The sequence below is a fragment of the Diaphorina citri genome, unplaced genomic scaffold (genome assembly GCF_000475195.1).
Source record: "Diaphorina citri unplaced genomic scaffold, Diaci psyllid genome assembly version 1.1 scaffold52, whole genome shotgun sequence".
NCBI lineage: Eukaryota > Metazoa > Arthropoda > Insecta > Hemiptera > Psyllidae > Diaphorina > Diaphorina citri.
In genome coordinates this window covers 321355-347656 of record NW_007377489.1, presented here as the reverse complement: position 1 = coordinate 347656, position 26302 = coordinate 321355, and the positions used below count along the sequence as shown (strand labels likewise).

General features: G+C 37.8%; 1 protein-coding gene and 2 non-coding genes across 12 annotated transcripts in view; all 3 read right to left on the bottom strand.

Annotated features, from left to right (window-relative positions):
* Nucleotides 1-26302, bottom strand: part of LOC103516281 (heterogeneous nuclear ribonucleoprotein L) — a 117261-nt gene that overhangs the window by 23597 nt on the left and 67362 nt on the right. For 6 of the 10 annotated variants that reach the window (XM_026828673.1, XM_026828645.1, XM_026828659.1 and 3 more), the window contains 6 exons: nt 20167-20230; nt 10397-10573; nt 9560-9644; nt 5459-5694; nt 4822-5075; nt 3565-3790 (listed from right to left, as the gene is read on the bottom strand). In XM_026828673.1, the coding sequence (XP_026684474.1) occupies nt 3565-3790; nt 4822-5075; nt 5459-5694; nt 9560-9644; nt 10397-10573; nt 20167-20230 (1042 nt within the window). Of the gene's footprint in view, nt 1-3564; nt 3791-3951; nt 4006-4821; nt 5076-5458; nt 5695-6669; nt 6906-9559; nt 9645-10396; nt 10574-20166; nt 20231-26302 lie in introns of all 10 variants that reach the window. The other 4 variants (XM_026828666.1, XM_026828668.1, XM_026828683.1 and 1 more) reach the window with 4 other exon arrangements.
* On the bottom strand, nt 6042-6114 carry Trnak-uuu. The gene has a single exon. It is a non-coding gene; the product is annotated as a tRNA-Lys (tRNA).
* Trnak-uuu lies at nt 7333-7405 on the bottom strand. The gene has a single exon. It is a non-coding gene; the product is annotated as a tRNA-Lys (tRNA).

The following is a 26302-nucleotide window of genomic DNA, read 5'->3' as shown; positions in this document are numbered from 1 at the left end:
AGCCACTCTCTATCAGGTTGACCTGATCAGGTCCGCCTGTCAGGTCTACCTGATAACTGATGAGTACACACACTATCAGGTAGACCTGGCAGGTACGGTTGAAAATGTCCGCCTGTCATGTATACCTAGCTTACACCTGATAGGCGGACCTTTTGACAGGTACACCTGATCAGGTCTACCTAATAGTGAGTGGCTGGCCTTATTTCGACTACACTCGCAGGTAGGAATATTTTGACGTGAAATTAAAATGCAAGAGAACGGGAAATCAGTCAACACTTGAGTACATACGACGCGAGACGCGAGTTTTCAAAGTTAAATACATAAGAAATACACAGACGTGTTTTCGCCCCGCGTCAATCAGCGCTTGTTGATTTTGTGAAATATTGCATCATTTGGGAAAGACCACCAGTGTACTAGATCAGCGATTCTCAACCGGGGGTACGCGGAAAAAAATGTCTAATGGCGGACAAAAGAATAAGAAAAGCAAATTTTGACTGCTTATCAGTGGCAGTACAGTCCAAAAAGGTACTGCATTTTGACCCCAAGGTACTGAATTTTTTCAAAAGGTACTGAGTGTGTTTAGAACCTAGGTCTAGATATGTCAGACGGTCTGACAGACCTAGGTCTAGATATGTCAGACGGTCTGAGTGTGAGTATCGGGCATAACATTCGCCAGCAAAAGAAAACTGGTACACTTCCAACCCTTGGACCAAATCAAAATGTTGACAATGTTTCATACTTTGACCAATTTTTATACTATCACTATAGGCACGACTTGAAGAATTTAATACATACTCGTACTTCAAGTAAAGTCTTTAGCACCTACTCGTCTGAGAATGCCTTTGATGTGTGAAATATGAAAGCCCTATAGGAGACAATTTTGAACCCTTTACACCTGATAAATACTTTAAAACAAGAAGAATCTGAAAACTTTCTACATTTCATACATACAGGGTGGATAAAAGCTGTCAATACAATCAAAAAGTAACTGAATTCCTTGAACATTCAAGGCTCACTATCGTGAGAAACCGCGAGTACAATGTGCCTAACAATTGCAACTTTTTCCTTACACCCTGTATGTCGAACACCGTAGAGTACCTACAATAAAAATCCACTACGAGATAAAAGTGGATTTGAATTCATCATTGCAGAAGTAAAGGGTTGATATCGAATAACATTTATCAATAGGAAACAATAGTCGAGAAAGAATAGAGAGATGATATTGTACTAAAATACGGGCACCAGACGATTAGTCAACCGTGTAAGCGCTTTATAAAACAAATTAATTTGAAAATAGATTTTATTGCGAAAAAAATACGAAAGGGGTAATTATCATAAACATAAACAAAAAACTCCTCGACATTGTTTAGTTTGATTTATTTTTAGCACACTTCCTCTCGGCTCTCAATAGTTAATAGTTTGTCATAAAAGAAAGACAAATGCTAAGGCTGATTTTGAAGTTTTCCATGAGGGGTTCTTAATTTCGTATTGATTTGACTCAAGAGTTTCATTTTTGTTTTTCTAAATTGATCACAAGAAAATGACTGCTTTAAATAGCTCAAGTTGGGGCATAGTAAGCGTCTCTATTATAGTCTGTATTATAGCATGACCTGTCTCGCCATACTATGGGACGAGAACAGTGTCTTCCCTCCATGTTTGTCAAGTCCCCCCTCCCCCTCCCTCAGATAGTTAAAATTAGGTCCCCCTTTTTAGGACGCCCCTGGGAGGGGATTAAAAACTTAAAACGTGTTCGCCAATATTTATCCAAAGTCTGTTGAGGCATATCGCGATCAAATGAAGTAAGTATTTGTTATTGACACAACTCAAACAGAATTAGGACTATGAGTCATTTTCAACCTAGTTTGAAAAAAAAAAAAAAAAACTAGGCGTAGGTATTTTCAAATATGTGTACTCCCCGTCCCGGAGCCCTCAGAATTATTTACCCACTAAACTTGGGAGCTATATGAATCTTGTATACCTAATTACAATATCATCTCTCTGACAAATGGGACTTCAAGACAATTTGATATAGAAAGGAGCACTGACATTATTATGAAAGTAGAAAAGGAAATACATACATCCTTTGGCTCTCAATGCCACATATTTTAAGCTAGGACAAGATGAAGATTTGGAGAGCATTCGACACATTATACCTAACAAAGATATAGATGACTTTTTGGAATAATAAATAAATACTATCTAATAATATTAACAACAATAAATGTGGATCAAGTGGATTTGAATAAATACGGATCATTTGTTAGAGCAAAAGTACAGTGCCATAGTCCTAAAAAAGTAACAAAAATGGACGCGGCACACAAGGGATCAACCGCCTCAACATAATAATATCTCTAGGCCTTTAGCCAAAAGTATCTAGCCAAACCAAGACATACCAATGATCTGTTTGCGTTATTCTTACATGAGGGTAAAAGATGGTAAAAATAAAATTGATTCAATTACTACCGGGCAATTTTTCTCGCATGCTAATCAGCTGGTCTGAATAATAGCATTTGGCAAAGTAAAACTCCACTAAGCCTCCACTTCCTAGACATGTCTGATAATGTTTATTTAATAATGAATTATACATATGGATTGTAAAATGAGTTCAGCTGGGAAAAGTTCAGAGCACGTGTTCAAATACCTACCACAGAAGCATTAAATTTTAACCTTAAATATCCATTTAAATTCGACAACATAGTAATAAAGCTCCAAATGATGACTCAAGAGTTTCATTTTTGTTTTTCTAAATTGATCACAAGAAAATGACTGCTTTAAATAGCTCAAGTTGGGGCATAGTAAGCGTCTCTATTATAGTCTGTATTATAGCATGACCTGTCTCGCCATACTATGGGACGAGAACAGTGTCTTCCCTCCATGTTTGTCAAGTCCCCCCTCCCTCCCCCTCAGATATAGGTAGGTACATAAATACTGATTTTCTTTAACCAAGATCGAAAAATTCCCGGAGGGACGGGCCCCGCTTGTTCTTTGTGTTTGATGCATTTTTCGAAGAAAAGATACAAGACTTTCTTTTAATATTTACTACAACGTTCATAAAAGTAAAAGGGATTTTAATTGTGTTAAGCATGCATGCTCGTCACTAATGTCGTTCCGCGTTTAATAAATTACGCTAGATTTTATGACTTGATTTGGACTCGAATTACCAACCTTCACATTCAAAGTCCACCGTGCTATGCACAACATCACTGAGGTTGGTTCCTACAAGTACATATGAGTACTGTCACTTGATATCATCTAAAATACATTGCCACATAGTTTTCTTATTCACTGCGATGTTCCTATGAGAAATCTGACCTTATCTCGAATATCTGATAACAAATTCTCCTTTTCACTACAATAGGGACACCGCGATACGCCTGGATTGAAATGTCAAGTCCCAGAAAGCTAATTTTCCTGTTCGCCTCACTCGAAATCTACTTGAAAATGACATCAAACCTGACGGAGTGGTAGCTCAAATAATTTTATTAAATAAATTTCAACCTGACTTGTCACTAGTCATGAATAGTCAGTCGCAGGGGGGACATGTTAATTATTTATTCTACTTACTGTCACTCTGGATGGGAAAGTGGTTACACTGCATAATGGCGTCGACGGCATCTTTCAACTCTTCAAACTCGATAAGACCGGACGCACTCGAGGCAGGTTTATCATCTTCAGAGTTCCGGATGGGGAAAATGTTGACTGCCTTGGGGGGCGCGACATCTGCCTTGGTGAAAATGTCGGTCAGTTGTTCCTCGGTGATGTCGGGAGGAGCATTGAAGAAGTGCAGAAGCTGGTAAGGGAAAACAAAATACAAGATGCAGGGGGGAAATGTCACCACAGTTCAACTTTTCATAATTCTCACGTCGGTATTTTGACATTTCTTATCTTCGATATTTTTCTTTCTTTCTTTCTTGATGGTTTTATAGATTTTTAGTCCGTCCTTCCTGAAATGTCGGTCAGTTGTTCCTCGGTGATGTCGGGAGGAGCATTGAAGAAGTGCAGAAGCTGGTAAGGGAAAACAAAATACAAGATAGAGATTATTGAAGATTTTTGGTTAGTTTAAACAGATGTTTTAAAAACAAAGACCTAGAACGATTCAAATTAATTGTATGTATGTTGCAAATGTCGGGATAAATCCATGTATAAGTAAATGCCGTTCCTTTGTGTTATTATATCACAAATTCGGTGCTCACTGTGTTTAAACAGATGTTTTAAAAACAAAGACCTAGAACGATTCAAATTAATTGTATGTATGTTGCAAATGTCGGGATAAATCCATGTATACGTAAATGCCGTTCCTTTGTGTTATTATATCACAAATTCGGTGCTCACTGCAGCATTGTAGGACTTTCCAAATATCTCAATAATCCAGCGCTTGATGTTTATTCAGCATACTGGTACCGGTCGCTATGCGCAATTATATTAAATAGCTACTCATTTCCATTAATTGTATGTATGTTGCAAATGTCGGGATAAATCCATGTATAAGTAAATGCCGTTCCTTTGTGTTATTATATCACAAATTCGGTGTTCACTGCAGCATTGTAGGACTTTTCAAATATCTCAATAATCCAGCGCTTGATGTTTATTCAGCATACTGGTACCGGTCGCTATGCGCAATTATATTAAATAGCTACTCATTTCTCACACGAGGCTGAGTGGGCCCTGCAACAGCCAGTCACGGAATCAATCATTTGCATGATACAATTTTTTGACCCCACCGAGAATCAAACCCAGGTCTCCCGCGTGCAAGGCGAGTGCAGTGACCACTACAACATGGGAGCTGACTGTAAATAAATAGAACGGTTGGTCTCGACTTACCTGGCTAGGAGGTTGAATTCTGTTCTTCATCGCCATCTTGGGGTTCATGAACCGGTTTTTCCGACTTCCCGTGAAATCCTTGAAGGACTCAGACCCGTCTGGCAGCTCATAAGGATGGGATACGTCGGACAGAAACACTTGCTTGCTGTAAGCTACGGCCAAGCGTTTGCCATTGCATAGCAGTGTCTTGCTTAGGTTCCCCATAGCACGCTCTGCAGACAGTGTATCACCCATTTGAACCATACAGCATCCCTCTGTAAACAGAAATGGGAAATTTATTATTCATCATGGAGGGTTTTTTTCCCTCTCAAACAATTTACATAGAACACAGTCCCAAAATTTTATGAGAAAATTTTCTTGTTATTGGTTTCACCAACCTTCTTTTTAGTCCCTAACAGCCCTGTTAAGCCTATACAAATCAAATGGAAGTCAAACAGGCTGTTAGAAGGCCTTCTAGAGACTGAAAAAATATTGGCGAAAACGACCGACCATTAATGTGTTGAACATTTTTGCCAAATTTCATCAAAATTGGATGAATCGTTCGAGAGTTATCGTGGATCAAACATAAAAACTAACTCAATTCAAAACCGTCGTGTCAAAACTTAGACCTCACTTCATTCGGTCAATTATTTATTACCTTTAGTCTTCAGGAACTTGATCTTGGCCACATTTCCGTACAGACAGAACAGATTGAATATCTTGTCCGGGTTACACCGCGCCGGATCCAACTCATACACCATGAGAACTGAGCCACCACCCGGGGCTCCGGCCCCAGTAGGGGTCATAGGGGGGTTGTTGGCCACCAGAGGAGGTCGCCCGAACCCACCTGGCCCGGAGGGGGGCCCCGACATGCCCCGAGGCTTCCCGATGAATCTGAAACAACACAAAATAAAATTAACATTGATAAAACCTGATAAAGCTAAAAAGAAAAAAAGAGGTTTGACAGAGGGAGCTGTAACTGCAAAGGTCTTATCGTCTCGAAATCGAAGAGAGAAGGAAGACAGAATAGGAGAAAGCCAACCGTTCCGAGAACGAACGTTATCCGTTCATGTTCAGGATAAAATTTGCCCCGGGCGGGAATCGAACCCGCCGCCTAGCGCTTACAAGGCAGACGCACAACCAACCAAGCTAACTACGCTGGCTAATAATGAAAATAAAAGAACAGTGAAAAGTTAGTAAAAAAATTAAATAATAATAAAAAAAAATCGGACAAAAGAATTCGCCCGAACTGGGACTCGAACCCAGGACCCTTAGGTTAAAAGCCTAATGCTCTACCGACTGAGCTATCCGGGCTCATGAAACCAACGAGGCAGAATTAGTTTATATAAAACTCATCGAAGCGAGCAGTCACCAGAGCAATATCAATATCACGTGGTTCTCCAGTCTCCATGTTGTGTGAACCTTGATGTGTGAGCGGTTCTCAAACTGTAATCACCTGTCCATATGTTATGTAAGTAATACGTTGCTGGTACTCTATTCCACTCATCATTTTAATCATATGTACTTATTCCCTCTCAAACAATTTACATAGAACACAGTCCCAAAATTTTATGAGAAAATTTTCTTGTTATTGGTTTCACCAACCTTCTTTTTAGCCCCTAACAGCCCTGTTAAGCCTATACAAATCAAATGGAAGTCAAACAGGCTGCTAGAAGGCCTTCTAGAGACTGAAAAAATATTGGCGAAAACGACCGACCATTAATGTGTTGAACATTTTTGCCAAATTTCATCAAAATTGGATGAATCGTTCGAGAGTTACTTATCGTGGATCAAACATAAAAACTAACTCAATTCAAAACCGTCGTGTCAAAACTTAGACCTCACTTCATTCGGTCAATTATTTATTACCTTTAGTCTTCAGGAACTTGATCTTGGCCACATTTCCGTACAGACAGAACAGATTGAATATCTTGTCCGGGTTACACCGCGCCGGATCCAACTCATACACCATGAGAACCGAGCCACCACCCGGGGCTCCGGCCCCAGTAGGAGTCATAGGGGGGTTGTTGGCCACAAGAGGAGGTCGCCCGAATCCACCTGGCCCGGAGGGGGGCCCCGACATGCCCCGAGGCTTCCCGATGAATCTGAAACAACACAAAATAAAATTAACATTGATAAAACCTGATAAAGCTAAAAAGAAAAAAAGAGGTTTGACAGAGGGAGCTGTAACTGCAAAGGTCTTATCGTCTCGAAATCGAAGAGAGAAGGAAGACAGAATAGGAGAAAGCCAGCCGTTCCGAGAACGAACGTTATCCGTTCATGTTCAGGATAAAATTTGCCCCGGGCGGGAATCGAACCCGCCGCCTAGCGCTTACAAGGCAGACGCACAACCAACCAAGCTAACTACGCTGGCTAATAATGAAAATAAAAGAACAGTGAAAAGTTAGTAAAAAAATTAAATAATAATCAACCAACCAAGCTAACTACGCTGGCTAATAATGAAAATAAAAGAACAGTGAAAAGTTAGTAAAAAAATTAAATAATAATAAAAAAAAATCGGACAAAAGAATTCGCCCGAACTGGGACTCGAACCCAGGACCCTTAGGTTAAAAGCCTAATGCTCTACCGACTGAGCTATCCGGGCTCATGGAACTATGGAGGCAGAATTAGTTTATATAAAACTCATCGAAGCGAGCAGTCACCAGAGCAATATCAATATCACGTGGTTCTCCAGTCTCCATGTTGTGTGAACCTTGATGTGTGAGCGGTTCTCAAACTGTAATCACCTGTCCATATGTTATGTAAGTAATACGTTGCTGGTACTCTATTCCACTTATCATTCTAATCATATGTAATGTACCTAAGTTGATGTGTGAGCGGTTCTCAAACTGTAATCACCTGTCCATATGTTATGTAAGTAATACGTTGCTGGTACTCTATTCCACTTATCATTTTAATCATATGTACTTATCTATTCATCTTCCTCTTCTTTCTACTTTAAAACTAACGATAGCTTAAGTTTCTGAGGTCAAAACTCCGAAAAAATAACTGTAAAAGGTCGAAAATTCAATTTTTATTTTCCGTTCTAATGAAAGAGTTCAAATATGTGAGACGTCAGACTTTACGCAGTTGTTTTTTTCGTCCGTTAGGTAGCGCCACTATGCAAGCGCGCTAGCGGAGGAGCAGAAAGAACTGCGCAGAAACGTATGCGCACAAACACATAAATGCGTTGCCTGTTGTGACTTCATCGCCTACGGGAGCGTATGCCGTGACGTCAAAGTTCACGATTTACCGGTATTTTTTAAATCGATTTATCTCGGGATCTAGAAGTCGTAGAAGAAGAAAAAGAAAAATTCCGTTGGTCATTTTTCCTGCTCTATGACTTTGAAACATCACCCAAGTAAGCGCAACTGATCTAATGATGACTCATTACCTGAATACTAACTTGAGAAATTTCAAGAAGAGAATGAGAGCTAAGTTATATTTCTACAAATTAGACTCCCGAGTCAAATTCAAACTCCAGCTAAAACTTCTTCAGTCGGTACATTATTCACTTGACTTGATGAATGTCAAGACAAATGAGGAAAGGAGATGTGTGAAGAGAAGAAAATCAGGCGAGGGAAAAGACAAACTTGGAGAGAGAAACGGGAGAAAGAATGAGGGGTAGAATTTCAAGTGGTACTTGCTATGATGAATGAAATAAGGACAAAAGAAGTATTCAACCTGCGGAAGTACACTTGAACCTACACTTGTAAGCGCTTGTTAATGGATAATGAATGCAAAAAATGTCTTTCTAAAGAGTCATTCACACAGGGTAATGTAATGGAGTGTAAGGAGTTCTCCAAAAAAAAAAGATATGAAATAGCATTTCTAACATCCTTGCTTCCAAGATTATGTGAAAATTTCAAGTCTAATAATTCTATTCACTTGACTTGATGAATGTCAAGACAAATGAGCAAAGGAGATGTGTGAAGAGAAGAAAATTAGGCGAGGGAAAAGACAAACTTGCAGAGAGAAACGGGAGAAAGAATGAGGGGTAGAATTTCAAGTGGTACTTGTTATGATGAATGAAATAAGGACAAAAGAAGTATTCAACATGACACTTGACCTGCGGAAGTACACTTGAACCTACACTTGTAAGCGCTTGATATTCACTTGACTTGATGAATGTCAAGACAAATGAGCAAAGGAGATGTGTGAAGAGAAGAAAATTAGGCGAGGGAAAAGACAAACTTGGAGAGAGAAACGGGAGAAAGAATGAGGGGTAGAATTTCAAGTGGTACTTGCTATGATGAATGAAATAAGGACAAAAGGAGTATACAACATGACACTTGACCTGCGGAAGTACACTTGAACCTACACTTGTAAGCGCTTGAAAAAAACTCGCCTTTTTTGAACCTACATCCAAAATCGTTTAACAGCACCTTTTTTCCTGTACTGCCTAATTAACTAAGTACATCTTATATCTTCATTGTAAATTGTTCCCATAAATATGTCGAACTTGATAAAATAAATCTCGTGAAAAAGGACTAATCGAAACAAACACCTATTTTTTTCCTAATACCAGTGACCCTCTAATGAACGGAAAAGAATAAAATTGATGGAAAATTTTGCTGTTAATTGTTCCCATAAATATGTCGAACTTGATAAAATAAATCTCGTGAAAAAGGACTAATCGAAACAAACACCTATTTTTTTCCTAATACTAGTGACCCTCTAATGAACGGAAAAGAATAACATTGATGGAAAATTTTGCTGTCACCCGATGTTATAAGGTTCATCCATACTTATTACTCACTTGTCCAGAACGGGGCTGTTGTAGCTACGCTCGAACTCAAATGCAGGCGGGGCGCCATAGTAATCATCATCGGGATAACCTCCCCCTGAAAGGAAATAGGGTCACTGTTTAGATCAAAGGTCAGCGTTTTTCAAAACGTAAAATCTGGCATTTCTTGTTTTTCACTCCGTGAGCAGTTTATTCTTCTTTCTCGTGAAGTTCAATGGCCGGCGATTGAACTCTTTCATAAATCCAGTCCACGGACTGAGCTATTTACAGTTGCTCAATTGCCGAATTTCGGGGATTGAGCAGTTTGCGTATTCCACTCCGCGAAGTGAGCGCTTTTTTCGGTCATTAAGCGAATTCGGGGATTGAGCCTACCGTATAGACAGAGGGAGAAAGGATTAGTTGAGCTGTAGACAGAGGCGCGAGAAGGATCAAGGACTAAGGATTACCTGAGGTATAGACAGAGGCAGGGGAAGGATCAAGGATTACTTGAGGTATAGACAGAGGCAGGGGAAGGATCAAGGACTAAGGATTACTTCAATTCAATCAATGGCCGGCGATTGAACTCTTTCATAAATCCAGTCCACGGACTGAGCTATTTACAGTTGCTCAATTGCCGAATTTCGGGGATTGAACAGTTTGCGTTTTCCTTTCCGCGGAGTGAGCGCTTTATTCGGTCATTAAGCGAATTCGGGGATTGAGCCTACCGTATATAGACAGAGGGAGAAAGGATTAGTTGAGCTGTAGACAGAGGCGCGAGAAGGATCAAGGACTAAGGATTACTTGAGGTATAGACAGAGGCAGGGGAAGGATCAAGGACTAAGGATTACTTGAGGCAGGACTAAGGATTACCTGAGGTATAGACAGAGGCAGGAGAAGGATAAATCAGGGCGTAACTAGGATGAGAGATTGACAGGGGTGACTCACTATAATTGGGCATTGAGGGGGGCCCTGATGGGGTGGGCAGACGTCTGGGGGGCTCTGGTAGAAGAGGCCCCGGGCGGGACGGAGGTCCATCCTTGGTACGACCTGGAATTATATGGCAAAGCGTTAGATATAATTTATGACAAGGCGTCTACATAAATATGGGGACAAATGGACAATGTTAAGCTGTGTCCGCACATAGTCGACAGCCGTCGATCGAAGTAAAAAATAACAATAATACGAAGGACAACTTTTTTTTCTATTGACCGTCAATCGACGGCCTTCGACTATGTGTGGACACATCTGTAGGAATCTCACTCCGCATGGTGAATATTGAGCTCTATGTGCTATTTTCATTAGGGACCACAAAAACTTTACTCTTCCAGTTCGGAGCTCGAGCAATATTGAATTGATTTATTTCTTTAGACATAGAACTCAAGACCCATCATCAGATATACAAATACAGCAACATTTCAAGAGGACAAATACAAACAGGAAGGTACAAAGTTACTAAGGCTTTTTCAATCCAGGGAGGAGCCTTTTCAATCCACTGCGGGGGATAAAGGGACTTTTCCAGTTTTATCTCTACTAGTTAGCTTATCAAGGTCATGATTAAATTCTATCCTTTTGGATATTATAATAATTAACATTCATTTCATCAGAAATTACTAGGTAGGTTGAAATGACAAACGTATACTTCTTCACTATTTTACAAAATAGTGAAGAAGTATACGTTTGTCATTTCAACCTACCTAGTCAAGATGGACCTTCACAAAGTTACAGAATCTTCAATCTATATCTCTACTAGTTAGCTTATCAAGGTCATGATTAAATTCTATCCTTTTGGATATTATAATAATTAACATTCATTAAAAGGAGCTTTGCGTATTCGGTTGGAAATTCAGAGTAAGCTATGAGCGTGTTAAACACATTTTTTCCGAAAAATTCTGGTTTTATTCCACATGAAGAAAAAGAGGGTTTTTCATTTTCCACGAGAGAAAAAAGCTCAAACGAAATTTTCTAATTTTATTCCCTCACTCGAGAACACAAGACGATTGAGCGTTCGTTGGCAGTTCAGATACTTTGTAACTTATGTAACTTCATGGGCTTTGCTAAGTTAATAGGTATGGCGGAAAGTGTGGAGACATTGTAAAACTTGATAATTTATTATTCTTGGCCTAGTGAGTTGTCCCATACCCTAACTCTAATTTCGATGTTCTAGGCTCAAAAACCATGCAGGACAAAGCCCAAAGGTCATTGTTTTAATTAATTACAAAATTGGAATACCCAGAATTTTCTTTGCTCAGGTAAGGGTGTTGTGTTGTTTGGTATTTTAAAAGGAGAACATCCATTAGACGGAGAAGTGGGGTGCTGTGTTTTCGTCAAGTTGTAAATAGGATTAAAAATTTCATTAAACTCTTGCTCCGAGTAATTTTAATTAGTTTTACATTTAACTTCCTCAGGGCAATGAGGCATACCAACTCAACTTGAAAGAACAAAATGCGAGTTTCTATTCGTACATTTTCCATGTTGTTTACAAAAACGGTTCTTTTCGTTTACAAATATACTTAGTTGACTTTTCCCTTCCTAAAAAAAAAGAAGAAAAAAAAATCTCGAAGGAAACCTGGAAGTTTTGACGACAAAGGATCAATATTCCACCATGGAAACTAAAAATAAGCAAGATATCGCCAAGTTTTTATTGGTCCCCAGATCTCAATTTGTAGGAGGTATTCTTTTTTTACACAAAAAATATTTGAATATTTTATCAATCCATGATCATTATTATTATTTTCGTAGAGATAAGAAAAAGTGGGATATCATCAAATTGAAAATCTCGGCCCCAGAGCGTCGCTATATTTTTCTTGGTAGGATACCTATCTACCTACGTACGATACAGGGTAAGATGGTACCTACATATACATATAATCAAAACAACCAAAAGGGAATGAAAAATTCCAATGAAGTATTGTCCTTATCAAGAAGTAGTGAAGATGTACATTTTTGCTCTCATCAAGTACAGCAAATAAACCCTTTCTCCCATTGATAAAAAGGGTGGGTCTGTTCGGGTTTTGTAACGTTGACATTTCCTTGCCCATTCTATCTTTCAAATTTTCAAGAAAACAGGCCATGTTAGGGACCACCCACTATAACTCTCGTGAACATACCTATTTTCCAACAATGTTCATAGAAGGAAGAGCAAACATTATGCATGAACTTTGCAACTAGTGTCCTGGGATCTATTTAATACTCACTCAATTATTTATTTAATTTTCTACGAACACCAAATTTATTCCGGGAGGAGAGAAAAAAAAAGTTCATTTCAAATGTATGAAAGAAACACCAGAACACTTGGAAGAGAGTGGAAACAGGAAATGAAAAAAAAGCACATTATTTTTTATTATTATTTTCATTTGTTCTTTCTATAAGAAATAGTTCAAAGTATTTTCATGTACATCAGGAATTTATTTCACACGAGGAGAAATCTCTATAAAATTTAGATGAAAATCTACTTTGACTATAATTTATCGGACACGGAAAGTAATGTAATTAAGGACATATATGAACCAATGGGCTGGGGCTGTTAACATAAATAAATACTAAAAAAAAAACTAGTGAGAAAAGATGGTCCTGTTTGAGCTTTTTCCCCATCTCGTCGGAAATAATATAAAATGCATGTTTTTGCCAGTGTGCTGGGGGGAGGGGTTGCCTTCGGTGTAACAAGTGGTGAGTGATGTGATGTTCTTGTATATAGTACTAACTGGTGATGCTGATGCCACCTTCTGGGGAAACACATGGTAGGAGGGAGGAAGTATGAGGAAAGGAAGGGATTGGATTTCAATAATCAAAAGACCAATTGTTTTCTTTTTAATGTCCATGGAACTTTTTGTTTACAATCAGTGTGGTAGGTTATGAGTTATGAGTCCTCTCTAATCGGCAAATTCCAGTTTTTTCAAACATGTCTGTTATCTGAATTATATTCAGTTCACAGAACCTCTAGCACCTTCCCATCGTTATATAAATTACTTTATTTATTCTCATAATTGTTCGGTATGTCCAGAGTGAGATAAGTAAGTAATTAAGCATAAATACTCGATCGTCACGATGTCGTGCAATCATTACTGATGTCAACAAAGGTCATTGTGTTTGTTTACCGTCGAGGTAGGACAGGGAGGCCCTTTATTTCGCCAGAGATAAGGGTAGTAACACAAACAGTGGAATCTGAGGAAATACAGTATCATGACCGACCATACACCGCGGAAATGCATATAATATTATGACAACATATTCATTAATTAATTTTATTACCATTGTCACAATGAGTTCATGAATATCATAACTAATGCAGGGGCAATATAACAATAGAATCGGGATGGTTAGAACAATTCGCAATTGAAAATTTTACCAGCCTTCGTCGTTATTCAAGCCGGTGCCAAAAATAACAGATTTTGTTCACCGGGGTAGCTGTCTAAATGTGGTCCGACTTCCCTGTATTCACAACACGTTTAGTTGAATTCCTCAACAGATTATTTGACGTCATTTTTTGAAATTGTTTGAAGAATGACCATTCCATTCAATCGTTTTATAATTCACGTGTCTCGCCTTTTGACCACTATTGGCCTGTCATTGTCATACTCATGAGGACCTGTCATTGGCTAATGAAAACCCAATCCAAATGGCCAATTACTGGAAGCACACAATCTTAAGGTGTAATGTGGTGGACACGGAAAGTAAGTGGCCATTACTGACGTTTATGTACCATTGTACCCACCCTACAATGTATGAATTTACTATGGAAATGATCATTAAGGTGTGTCCACACATAGTTGACCGGCCATCGATCGATGTCGACTTCTTCTTCTTCGCCTTTTCCCATGTTCAGATGGGGTCGGCGTTTGACACGTTCACATTGCCTCGACAACATAGTTTTATCTCGTTGATCGCGTGGATCGACGGTCGGTCGACTATGTTTGGTCACACCTTTATGGTCGTCAAGGACCACAATGGGGTACATCTACCTTACAAATTACTCTCAGTCTCATGGTGGTCTGGTCGGGATTCTCAAATTTGAAATTTAATTTGAAGATGAATCAAAAAGCTTCGCACTACTTCTTATTAATGATGCTCCGTTTCTATACAGTATATGAGGACAATGGAAACTAATTAACATCCATGGCGTCACAAAACGAGGGGAAATATAAATCACAAATCAGAGTCTAACCACCTCTATGTTCGTAGAGAGGATGAGTAAGTTGGCCCCACAACTATCATCTTTTCCCTAATTAGTAGAATAGGGTATGAGTCACAGGGGCGTTCACCCCCTAACCGGACCCGGAGATCACGTCACGAGAGCTCACGTGACATGAGGGCAGTGTGGCAACCATGAACGAAATTACCGCAATATTATGGGAAAACTTTGAACTGCATACATCTTTCTGACTCCCAATAAGCTCAACTGACGTGATAGTAGTGGGTTTCTACCTTAACAATGGACCCTTCTTTGCCACGATTGTTTGTAGAAGAGCTGCCGTGATTTTCCTTTTTTGGAGAGGGGCTACTGATTCCGGGCCCCTTGAGGACCCCGGGCCCGGTGTTCATGGGGCCGGAAGAACCCCCCTGTCAAGGGCCCTGATGGGCCAAGGTGAAAAAGGCCCCTTAGAACAATTCAACCTTTCAACACTCCCGGAGTGAATACAAAATTAATGGTTTCTTTTATCTAATTGATAATTTGCTTTTTAGTTCCCAATAAAAGAATATAAACCGCCTTCCTTCGCATAAAACTGACACTCAAGGGTAGAATTTCGCAGGAATAGTCCTAAACGCTGGACTCCACATATGGGGGGGAAAAGAGCCTCATCCGAATGTAATGTAGATTTTAGTTCTATCACCTGGGTTGTAGCATGTGTAATAAATAATGTAATAATTCATGAATCAGTCTACGAGTGTAATATCGAGTTGGTAAGGACAAAAGCTCAAACCCCAACTTCATGAAAAGCATCTCAAATCCTCTACCACAAATATGAATTGTCTCCACTTGCAAGTTTCTTCTGGGAGCTTTGTAAGATTTATAATGAAAAGGTATCACTCATCCATAGAAAGAACACAGGTGTTCTTCACAGAACATCATTTCAAAAATAAAACCCCTTTGGAATTGAAGTAAGATAATAAATGAAAGTTGGTAAAGTGAAATAAAACTGAAAGAAATGAAACAAAAATATTTTTATAGGAAAAGAAAAACTGTGTCAACTAGTATCATTATTGTTTATAGCCAACCTCAGTGGTGGTGTGGTGGTTTCGCGCGGTGGACTTCGGAACTGGAGGTTGGTGGTTTGGACTCGAAAATTTACCGAATTCTGATAAGCAGTCAAAATTTGCTTTTCTTATTCTTTTGTCCGCCATTAGACATTTTTTTCCGCGTACCCCCGGTTGAGAATCGCTGATCTAGTACACTGGTGGTCTTTCCCAAATGATGCAATATTTCAAAATCAACAAGCGCTGATTGACGCGGGGCGAAAACACGTCTGTGTATTTCTTATGTATTTAACTTTGAAAACTGCTTAATTTGGGAGTTAAATTTGTAAGAAAAGACCATACTTTTAGGGAAATATAAAGAACAACATCAGATATTGAATGACTGATTTTGTGTCCTTCTATTTCTCAATGGGCTGTTCCACAAACAACTTTACACTCCCCGCATCTCACTTTTTACTCTAAGCTCAGAAAATGTCGACAGACAATAATTACTACTTTTTTTCCTGCGCATGGAGTGAATATTTAGGCGTGCAAAGTCGTTCATGGAATAGGGCCCAGGCATTGAACCCATGCAAGAGGGCTAAAAAGGAAAATCTAATGCCTCAAAAACTGGAGAATCTAATGCACCATAAACTGAAATTTCGAGTCCAATTTACCCTCGTGTACTCCAAAAGAGGAAAAACGGATATAAACATCACCATGATTAACGACTGAGAAGACCTTTACCCATCCATTCTCTCCTAATACCTAGAGATATGCACAGTACAATGCTAAGGAGATATAGGTGGGAAAATATGAGGAAACTTGAGAAAGACAAATTTGGTGGAATACATTTCCTAGGAATCTACTTGGAGGGAAGGAGTGGGTGAAAAGGAATAAGGAAAGAGAGAAGAAAAGGAAGGAAAGAGGGAAAGCAAGAGGGAAGGAAAAAAGAGAAGATTTCCCCCTTAAAGGGATGTAGATCTGGATATGAAGGGAATCATAGAAAGAGAGAATACAGTTGATAAGGACTATCCTGGAGAGTACCTCCTTAGTAGACATATTGTACAGGGTGTTGTTATAAAAAAAGATCTCTCGGAAATGCTTTTTTGGAGCCAATATTGGCCCTTAAAAAATACGGTAACTTGCTCAGGATAATCATAATACCTAGTAAGTATTTTTGGGGGGTCCTTTAGATTGGAGCGTTGGGGAACTCTTCTGACTAACCCTATTAGGGTATTTAGTATACCAGGTAGATATTACGCGCGTTAAAGGTACTTATGTTGAACTTTTTCGGGGGCAGGCGGTGGTTCTAGCACCTGGAAAACTTGAATTATTTAAATTTTGAAGAAACAGAAGGTGAAAAATACATAGCATGTACTGTTTTTCATGAACACCCTATTGGCCTTTGTAGAGGCTAGTAATAAAGTGAATAATATAAAACGACAATTTAATATCTTTATTGCCTTCCCTTTCCTTTACTTTTATTAAAATTCTTTGCATATCCCTCCCTCTTCTCTGTCTTTGCTTCTTCTAGAGTCAACTTCAATCTCTTTATTTTATTTAGGAGGAAAAACTTTACTACGTATATTACGGTTTTTGTCATTCTTCTAGATATTCCATACAGTGCTATCAAAAAGTACTATATTTTCTATGCCAATATTTTACCATACTTTGGGGTACAGCTACAGATATAGTAATCATACCAATCGCTGCAAACTGGGAAGTATGTGCATGTTAAAGGAGTAAAGTAAAGAATGCCTCCCAGTGACTGCTAAAACCTGCTTCAAACTTTCCATTGAAGCCTCTGGATAGGGCAGGATGGAAGCATAATCTGTATAATGGGTACTTTAACAATAATGTACAACCTACTTTCACCCTGCTTCCCAGCGGCTGGTATATGGCAGGATTTAAGCATGTTGTATGTTTTACATAAAGGTATAACTTGCAACCTGCTAATACGAAATGATCGTATCTACTTTTGAGCGCACTGTATATTGTGTTTGGCGACACATTAAACACAAAGTTATGAGTTGGTCGCATATGAGAAAACTTTCCCCGAAGTTATAGGTTACAGAATTAGAGATATGGTGATCAAGTTTCCGAGAGCGACAATATTTACTATCAAGAATATGTTTTCCGCCATCTTGAATTTCGTTACATATTTGTTGCTACAAAAGCTCGAATATTAGTCATACTGGTGGAGGAAATTTGAAGGAAAAATGTTCTAAGACTTTTTTCTCACTTCAGTGGGTGCGATGGAAAGGTAATGTAGTAAAGAAAAGTACAATAAGACAGGCGTATAAAATAATGGAAAGCTTTTGAATAAATATAAAATTGTGAGACCAGCAGGGTGGGAAACAATATTATGCCCACTGCTGGACAAAATAACAACAGTCTTCAGTACACTGCGAGAAAAAGGTCCCAAAGTTATGAGTTGGTCGCATATGAGAAAACTTTCCCCGAAGTTATAGGTTACAGAATTATAGATATGGAGATCAAGTTTCCGAGAGCGACAATATAACAATATTTACTATCAAGAATATGTTTTCCGCCATCTTGAATTTCGTTACATATTTGTTGCTACAAAAGCTCGAATATTAGTCATACTGGTGGAGGAAATTTGAAGGAAAAATGTTTTAAGACTTTTTTCTCACTTCAGTGGGTGCGATAGAAAGGTAATGTAGTAAACAAAAGTACAATAAGACAGGCGTATAAAATAATGGAAAGCTTTTGAATAAATATAAAATTGTGAGACCAGCAGGGTGGGAAACAATATTATACCCACTGCTGGACAAAATAACAACAGTCTTCAGTACACTGCGAGAAAAAGGTCCTTTCTTAAAAGAAACTACTTTCAACAATCTAATTCATCAGAAACTCAAATATCCGCCTACCCCTCTCGAAGCTTTAAGTTAAACCTCAATAAGATTACTTTTTCTGCGCAATATCTACTGGACTATTCATACTTTGGACACACATCTACAATATCTCACAAAACTATAACCCCTACAACATCCCTCCACAAACTTCACATCATAATACAAAACGTACAATTTACCTCGCCCACAAAGTCCATTAGTCTTAGTGCATTGGATATTGAATGGTCAGAGCCAATCAGGTTGATTGCTTGTTTTTCCTCTCATGTGGCGGAAAAAAAGCTGCCGAGCGCTTGGTAAAAATAGAAAGTAATATTGCATGAGAAATTTAACCCGTAGAAAAAAAATATACATGTAGAATTATGGCCTATAATAGGCGGTAGAAAATTAAAATGGAATTATAAACTGTGGCAAATCTACGTGGAATTATTGCCTCTTGTACGAGTATTCATGTATTAGGGACTTGAAAATTTAATACCGCTTACATACGAGCATTAGTATACTTTGTTAATAAATATGTAGGTTATGTACCTACGAAGGAAAAGAATATTTTACAGAGGTGTGCCAAAGTAAAAGCATAGATTTGATGGAAGAGATACGAGTATGTCAGATATGCCACAGGCAAGTATCACATCTTTTATTGTATCGTATACTTGTGTCCCATTGTCAATAAAAAAAAAAAGTTTTTATATACGTTTTACCGGTGTTACAGAGAAAATGTGTTTCCAATGTGGTCTTTTCATTCCACTCGAGTAGCTTTTTCCTCTTCTTTCCGAAAGTTGTAACAATATTATCTTATTTATTTTACCAAGTGGCAATAGAGTTCTTTACACCCAAGCTAGGAGATATTCTGACAATTTATGATTAAATTTCACAACTCGCAACTGAATTTGAAAACTTTCCCAAGTGTTTTGTTTACAAATGCTCAACAAGTCGATAGCTTGAGGATGATTTTTTTATAATTTTCGATAAAACATTTTCAAAGTTCAGACAGAGTTCTTTGCGTGAAAAAGGGAAATAAGTAGAAACATAAAATTAGCATCTTAAAGAAAGAAAATCGTTAAGATAAGAAAATTTTGTAAATAATATGAGAAGACGAAATAAATAAATGCATAATGTTAAAGTTAATAATATGTACCTACTTTTCTGTAGAATAAACAATTTCTTGCATTAAAACGATCTTCTGATCTATGATTTATGGGGAAATTTTCCATCTGTCTAATTCACAGAAATAAATATTTTCTGTATGTTATATAAATCTAATAAACCCAATTACTCTTTTTTCAGACTTGAATTTTCAAGAATACTTGAAATTTGCTCTCTTGTAAAATGCGAAACTTTTTCTAAAATAAATATGTTTCGGTATGATATTAAAACCTCGCGGTACGATAGCTTGTATGAAAAATTGTTCATGTGAACATAAAACTGTATAAACTTTTCCGTTCTATCTGATCGTAGGAAAAGTCGTAACGTGTGTATACCAGACTTTATAAGACCTGTGTCGAATGCTCTCCAAATTCGTAGACCCAATCCAATATAACATGGTAAAAGTAGTAAACAGATGGACCATAGGTCCAGAACATGACTTACCCAAGGTAGGCTGTGTGTAGTCCCAGCTTTCGGAATCGTTCTTGTATACATTTAGTTTGGTGGGCTGAAACATAGAAAAAAGCTCAATAAGAAACGGGAACTTCTCAAATTAGGTCACAAAATGAAAATCACTACCTTTTCAACAATGCATCACTGAAAGTTACTTTTTCAATTTCAGGGCCGAGGGGGTGGGTTACTTCCAATTTCTTTCTATGTGCTCGAGGAAATATGAATTTATGACGTTAATAAATCAACTCTATTATAATTCCACAACCCCAGAAAAAAGAAAAATGTCATCAGAATAATAGACAAACGTAGAGCAAAATTTCTGAAGTTCCAAGGGAAATTTTGGTCCTTCGGATCGGATGTTCTTTTTAAAGATGGGCTGAATATATTCGGTCGTCCCGCTATAATATATTCGGCCTGTGACCTCTAAAGAGAACACAGATAATTTCATATTTACATTTCACCAAATGAAGAAGGGAAGGAGGACAAACATGTGAAATATTTCACGTGTTCAAGCATTCATCATTTTTATGAACACATAATAATTATGTGTGTTCTCCACAATATAATTAGAATTATTATTTATGAAATATGAAAAGCCTCCTAGAGCTCTATTAATGTCGAAATAAATATCATTTTCCTTTATTACTCATTACATTTATTATACTACAATAATATCAAGCAATGACTCACTTGTACATCGTCACCTTCACTACACTAGCGAGGGAAATAAAGAACCACACGAAATTATTAGCTCTAGTTTTACATTTTCCCCAGAAGTATGGTAAAGGCTATTTTTTGCCAATCAAGTTCAGCCGAACAACCGAGCTTTAGAAAGCCATCATTAGAATAGCCAGAACAATAAATTAACCCATTGTTTATTTAATAATGAATTATACATATGGATTGTAAAATGAGTTCAGCTGGGAAAAGTTCAGAGCACGTGTTCAAATACCTACCACAGAGGCATTAAATTTTAACCTTAAATATCCATTTAAATTCGACAACATAGTAATAAAGCTCCAAATGACTAGGAGGTATAAAATGCCTCATTTACCATCGGTGGTATAACATGCCTTTGAGTATCCTTTCTCTTAAAAATAGCTTCAGCAGTAGCTCAAATGTTCTCGGAACGGCTGGCTTTCTCGGGACGATAGGCCTTATCAGTTACAGTTCCCTCTATCAAACCTCTTCAAAAAATCTGGTGTGAACATCACACGACTTTCCTTATCCTATTGAAAGATGCTTATTTTGGTGTTCTTCTATTGTAACTTTTACAACATCTCTAACCGTTTAGTCAGTATAGCTGAAAACAGCCAAAAAGTGGTAGAAAGCCTCCAAAATCTTCAAACTTGTTCTAGTATTCTAGTTCACATTTTCCACCGAGGTAAAGCTTTGGCTTGAACAAATTAATACCTTTTCCCATCGTAACTAAATCATGAACCGTTATCAGTGTCAAAAGGGACACGGGTAGCGAGTCCAAAATCTTCAAACTTGTTCTAGTATTCTAGTTCACATTTTCCACCGAGGTAAAGCTTTGGCTTGAACAAATTAATACCTTTTCCCTTCGTAACTAAATCATGAACCGTTATCAGTGTCAAAAGGGACACGGGTAGCGACAAGGTTTCGCATTCCTCCTCACTACCACCGGCACATATTTTCATCACATTTGTCATTTCCCTCTCCTCCCCCTTCGCTCCTCACTTCATTTTACCCGGAGAAATCTACAACTCGGTCTCGTCTAACAAGAGGATGAGAAAACGTTTCGTAAATTTATTGTTCTCCCATTTTTTTCTTCCTCCAATTCGCTGAGTGGTTGGATGAAAAAACCTGTAAAGCTCATACAAGAGAAAAAGCTGCCATTCGAAAAGAACAAAAATCGAAGTTATGTATACGCGTGAAAAACTAAACAAGTTTTCCTCATACCGCGCTCATTTTCCCGCAAAATCAAAATGTAACATTAAAACCCAAATAATTATAACTTACAAATGGCCTTCTTCTGTCTCAATATTGCTGCTGAGAGTCGAATTGGAGTCCCCTCAGTAATGTAATTAACCTAATCAATATCTTAGCAACTGCACCACTCGGCGTACTAGGACTATGTTCTTTAACCATTTTTTGTGAGCGTACCTAAAGTTTGAATTGGAAGTTCCTTACAAAATAGTGAAAACTAAAACTACCCCTTTTCTTCCTTGTATTGGAAAGAGCTGAGAAATGACTCTTCAGGGTTGCTACATCAGGGTTTTCCCTAATAAAACTGAGAAAATAAAAATACTCATCGGGAAAATTTTTGAAGGAATAAAAAGTAGAAAAAACCCACGGTATTGAAATTTGAAAAACAAGTTGTATGAAAATGCCGGTGGGGGATTTGAGTGTTTAACCAATTTTTTGTGAGCGTACCTAAAGTTTGAATTGGAAGTTCCTTACAAAATAGTGAAAACTACCCCCTTTCTTCCTTGTATTGGAAAGAGCTGAGAAATGACTCTTCAGGGTTGCTACATCAGGGTTTTCCCTAATAAAACTGAAGAAATAAAAATACTCATCGGGAAAATTTTTGAAGGGATAAAAAGTAGAAAAAACCCACGGTATTGAAATTTAAAAAACAAGTTGTATGAAAATGCCGGTGGGGGATTTGAGTAGGTTTTATAAAAAAAGCATATCGGAAAAATGAAGTAAAAGTTCTAGAAGGGATTTGGCAACCCTGTTGAAGTTTTCTAATGAAAAACTTGCAGGTTGCAAAACGTGACTAGCATAATACGAGTAGGTATATGAATTTTGACCTGGGGCATGAGGTCTGCACAGAGGAAGACAGGCAAATCAAGGAGAATAACCCCTCAAGGGTCCTTGTTTCATTAGATCGGATCGGTAGGAAATAAGTGCTTTACAAAAATCGGTCACATTGTTTTTCCCCCCCTTGCCAGCCTAGTTTTGTAGCTTGGTTGTTAGCGCGTCTGCCTTGTAAACGCTTTCTCCTATCCTGTCCTCCTTCCCTCTTCGATTTCAGAACGATAAGCGGGACGACCGAATATATTCAGCCCATCTTTAAAAAGAACATCCGATCCGAAGGACCAAAATTTCCCTTGGAACTTCAGAAATTTTGATCTATGTTTGTCTATTATTCTTATGACATTTTTCTTTTTTTTTTTTTTTCTGGGGTTGTGGAATTATAATTCATATTTCCTCGAGCACATAGAAAGAAATTGGAAGTAACCCACCCCCTCGGCCCTCAAATTGAAAAAGTAACTTTCAGTGATGCATTGTTGAAAAGGTAGTGATTTTCACTTTGTGACCTAATTTGAGAAGTTCCCGTTTCTTATTGAGCTTTTTTCTATGTTTCAGCCCACCAAACTAAATGTATACAAGAACGATTCCGAAAGCTGGGACTACACACAGCCTACCTTGGGTAAGTCATGTTCTGGACCTATGGTCCATCTGTTTACTACTTTTACCATGTTATAATGGATTGGGTCTACGAATTTGGAGAGCATTCGACACAGGTCTTATAAAGTCTGGTATACACACGTTACGACTTTTCCTACGATCAGATAGAACGGAAAAGTTTATACAGTTTTATGTTCACATGAACAATTTTTCATACAAGCTAATCTACAACTCGGTCTCGTCTAACAAGAGGATGAGAAAACGTTTCGTAAATTTATTGTTCTCCCATTTTTTTCTTCCTCCAATTCGCTTCCACAAGAGAAAAAGCTGCCATTCAAAAAGAACAAAAAATCGAAGTTACCCAACATATTGACTTTTGTAATTAAAATACGGCGTGAACCATGAATATACTCGATTAATATTTTATGGCAAGTACAAATGGTCAAAAATGGACGCGGAACATAAGGGATCCATATGGATACAGTAAATTACAGTATCAGCAGACTACTGCTGATTGAATTTATAAAAAACTAGCCGAAATCCTTAAGACATGGCCGTTCATGTCACTCATCCATTTAAATGGATACAGTAAATTACAGTATCAGCAGACTACTGCTGATTGAATTTATAAAAAACTAGCCGAAATCCTTAAGACATGGCCGTTCATATCACTCATTCATTTAATGGTCTTGCTCAGCGTAGCTTAACAAAAACGAACCGGAAAATAGCCTTCACGTGCAAGCAATAAGTTGACAAGAGCGATTTGGCCAGGCATAAAGTTCAAAAACACACACACATTCATTTTTATATATTAGATTTCCTGGAAAACGGTGGTTAGGCGCCAAGCTACAGAACAGGTATGTGATTCTAATTAAAAAACAGCTGCTCTTTTAATTGGACTATCCACAGTCAGTAAGTTATATCCTAACTTACTTTATAGGGAGTCAAAGAGTGAGGTACATGTTTTAGGATCCAACCATTATAACTGAGTAGTGCACTGAAAAGAGTAGTTCTTTATTTTTACATCACATTACATCACTCACTCTTCTCTATTTCCCAGCTCCTAAACTGCTCTCTTTATAACTGGTCTTGTTCGGCGTAGCTTAACAAAAACGAACCGGAAAATAGCCTATAACCTTCACGGGAGTGCAAGCAATAAGTTGACAATGTTTAATAGCAATCGGATGAGCGCCATGAGCCGTTTGGCCAGGCATAAAGTTCAAACACACACACACATTCATTTTTAAATATTAGATTTCCTGGAAAACGGTGGTTAGGCGCCAAGCTACAGAACAGGTATGCGATTCTAATTAAAAAACAGCTGCTCTTTTCATTGGACTGTCCAGTCAGTAAGTTATATCCTTACTTACTTTATAGGGAGTCGAAGAGTGAGTTACATGTTTTAGGATCCAACCATTAACTGAGTAGTGTACTGAAAAGAGTAGTTCTTTATTTACACATCACTCACTCTTCTCTATTTCCCAGCTCCTAATCTGCTCTCTTTATAACTCACTTTCTCTTTACAATTTTGTTTCCCAGTTCCCAGACGACTTCTCCGAATGTGAACGAGCAATGTGAAACGCGTCACCCTGTAGCGGAATGTTAATAAAGTGCGTATGTTTTATCAAGATGAGGCAACGTGCCAAATTACCTTCCACCTCACTTCATGTATAAATTGATTACCTGTACGTACAGGGTGGTCGTGGCAAAATATCCCCAACCATATTTCGTCAAATGGACTGTGGTGTCAGGGTAGGAAATGACACGAACAAATATTTGGCACGGCTAATGTATGTACATTGTACACACACAATGTAGGTAAAAAAACTGATTTAATTTTTATTTTTAATTATTTTTTAAGAAGAAAAAATAGAATTAATTTTTAATTTTAATTATTTATTTTTCTAAGAAAGATCATTTTCGAGTAGGTACAATCTATTAATTACATAAGGTAGATAGATGCCTATACACATTTTCCATAATGAGAACATAATAATAGAACATGTCTTCTAAGAATTATTGTGTCTTCGTGTCCATTTACTCAGCCATCTATGAAATACTAACTTATAGCATCTCAATTAATATGCGAGAAATTTGGCATCTCCACTAATATAGGAAGTCTGACATCTTCACTAATGTGAGAAACTTGACATCTCCACTAATAGAAGAAACCTGGCATCTCCGCTATGTACAAGAAATTTAGCATCTCCACTAATATAGGAAGTCTGACATCTTCACTAATACATGGAAGTCTGACATCTCCACTTGTGCGAGAAATTTAGCATCTCCACTAACATGAGAAATCAACCCTTAATGACAATTACCCAACCACCGATGTTGTTAGGGACTAATCCCCTGAAAAAATAGTGTTCCAAAATACTTTACAACATTGAATACATGAACGTATTTGTATAGGAAAGTAAATGAAGTGTTATATTTAGACTGTCTAGGTAGGACAGGTAGTCTCTTTATTTCAATAGTGTAATATGTAATGTATGAATATCGGAGTTATGCGACACCAGCTATAGCTACATATTACATAATATTAATATACTTCAACAATGAGTTTCATTGAAATATAATAAATGAAATTATACTCGCATAATAATTATGTAGAAGCCTATTTTTTCAAGATATGTATTTAATTGGAATTTTTTACTTAAACAATTATTAAAAGATGAATAGTTCAGTTAAAGTTTAATAAATTTTATATACATAAAATACATGAGATTCCGTCCAAAACAGAAAA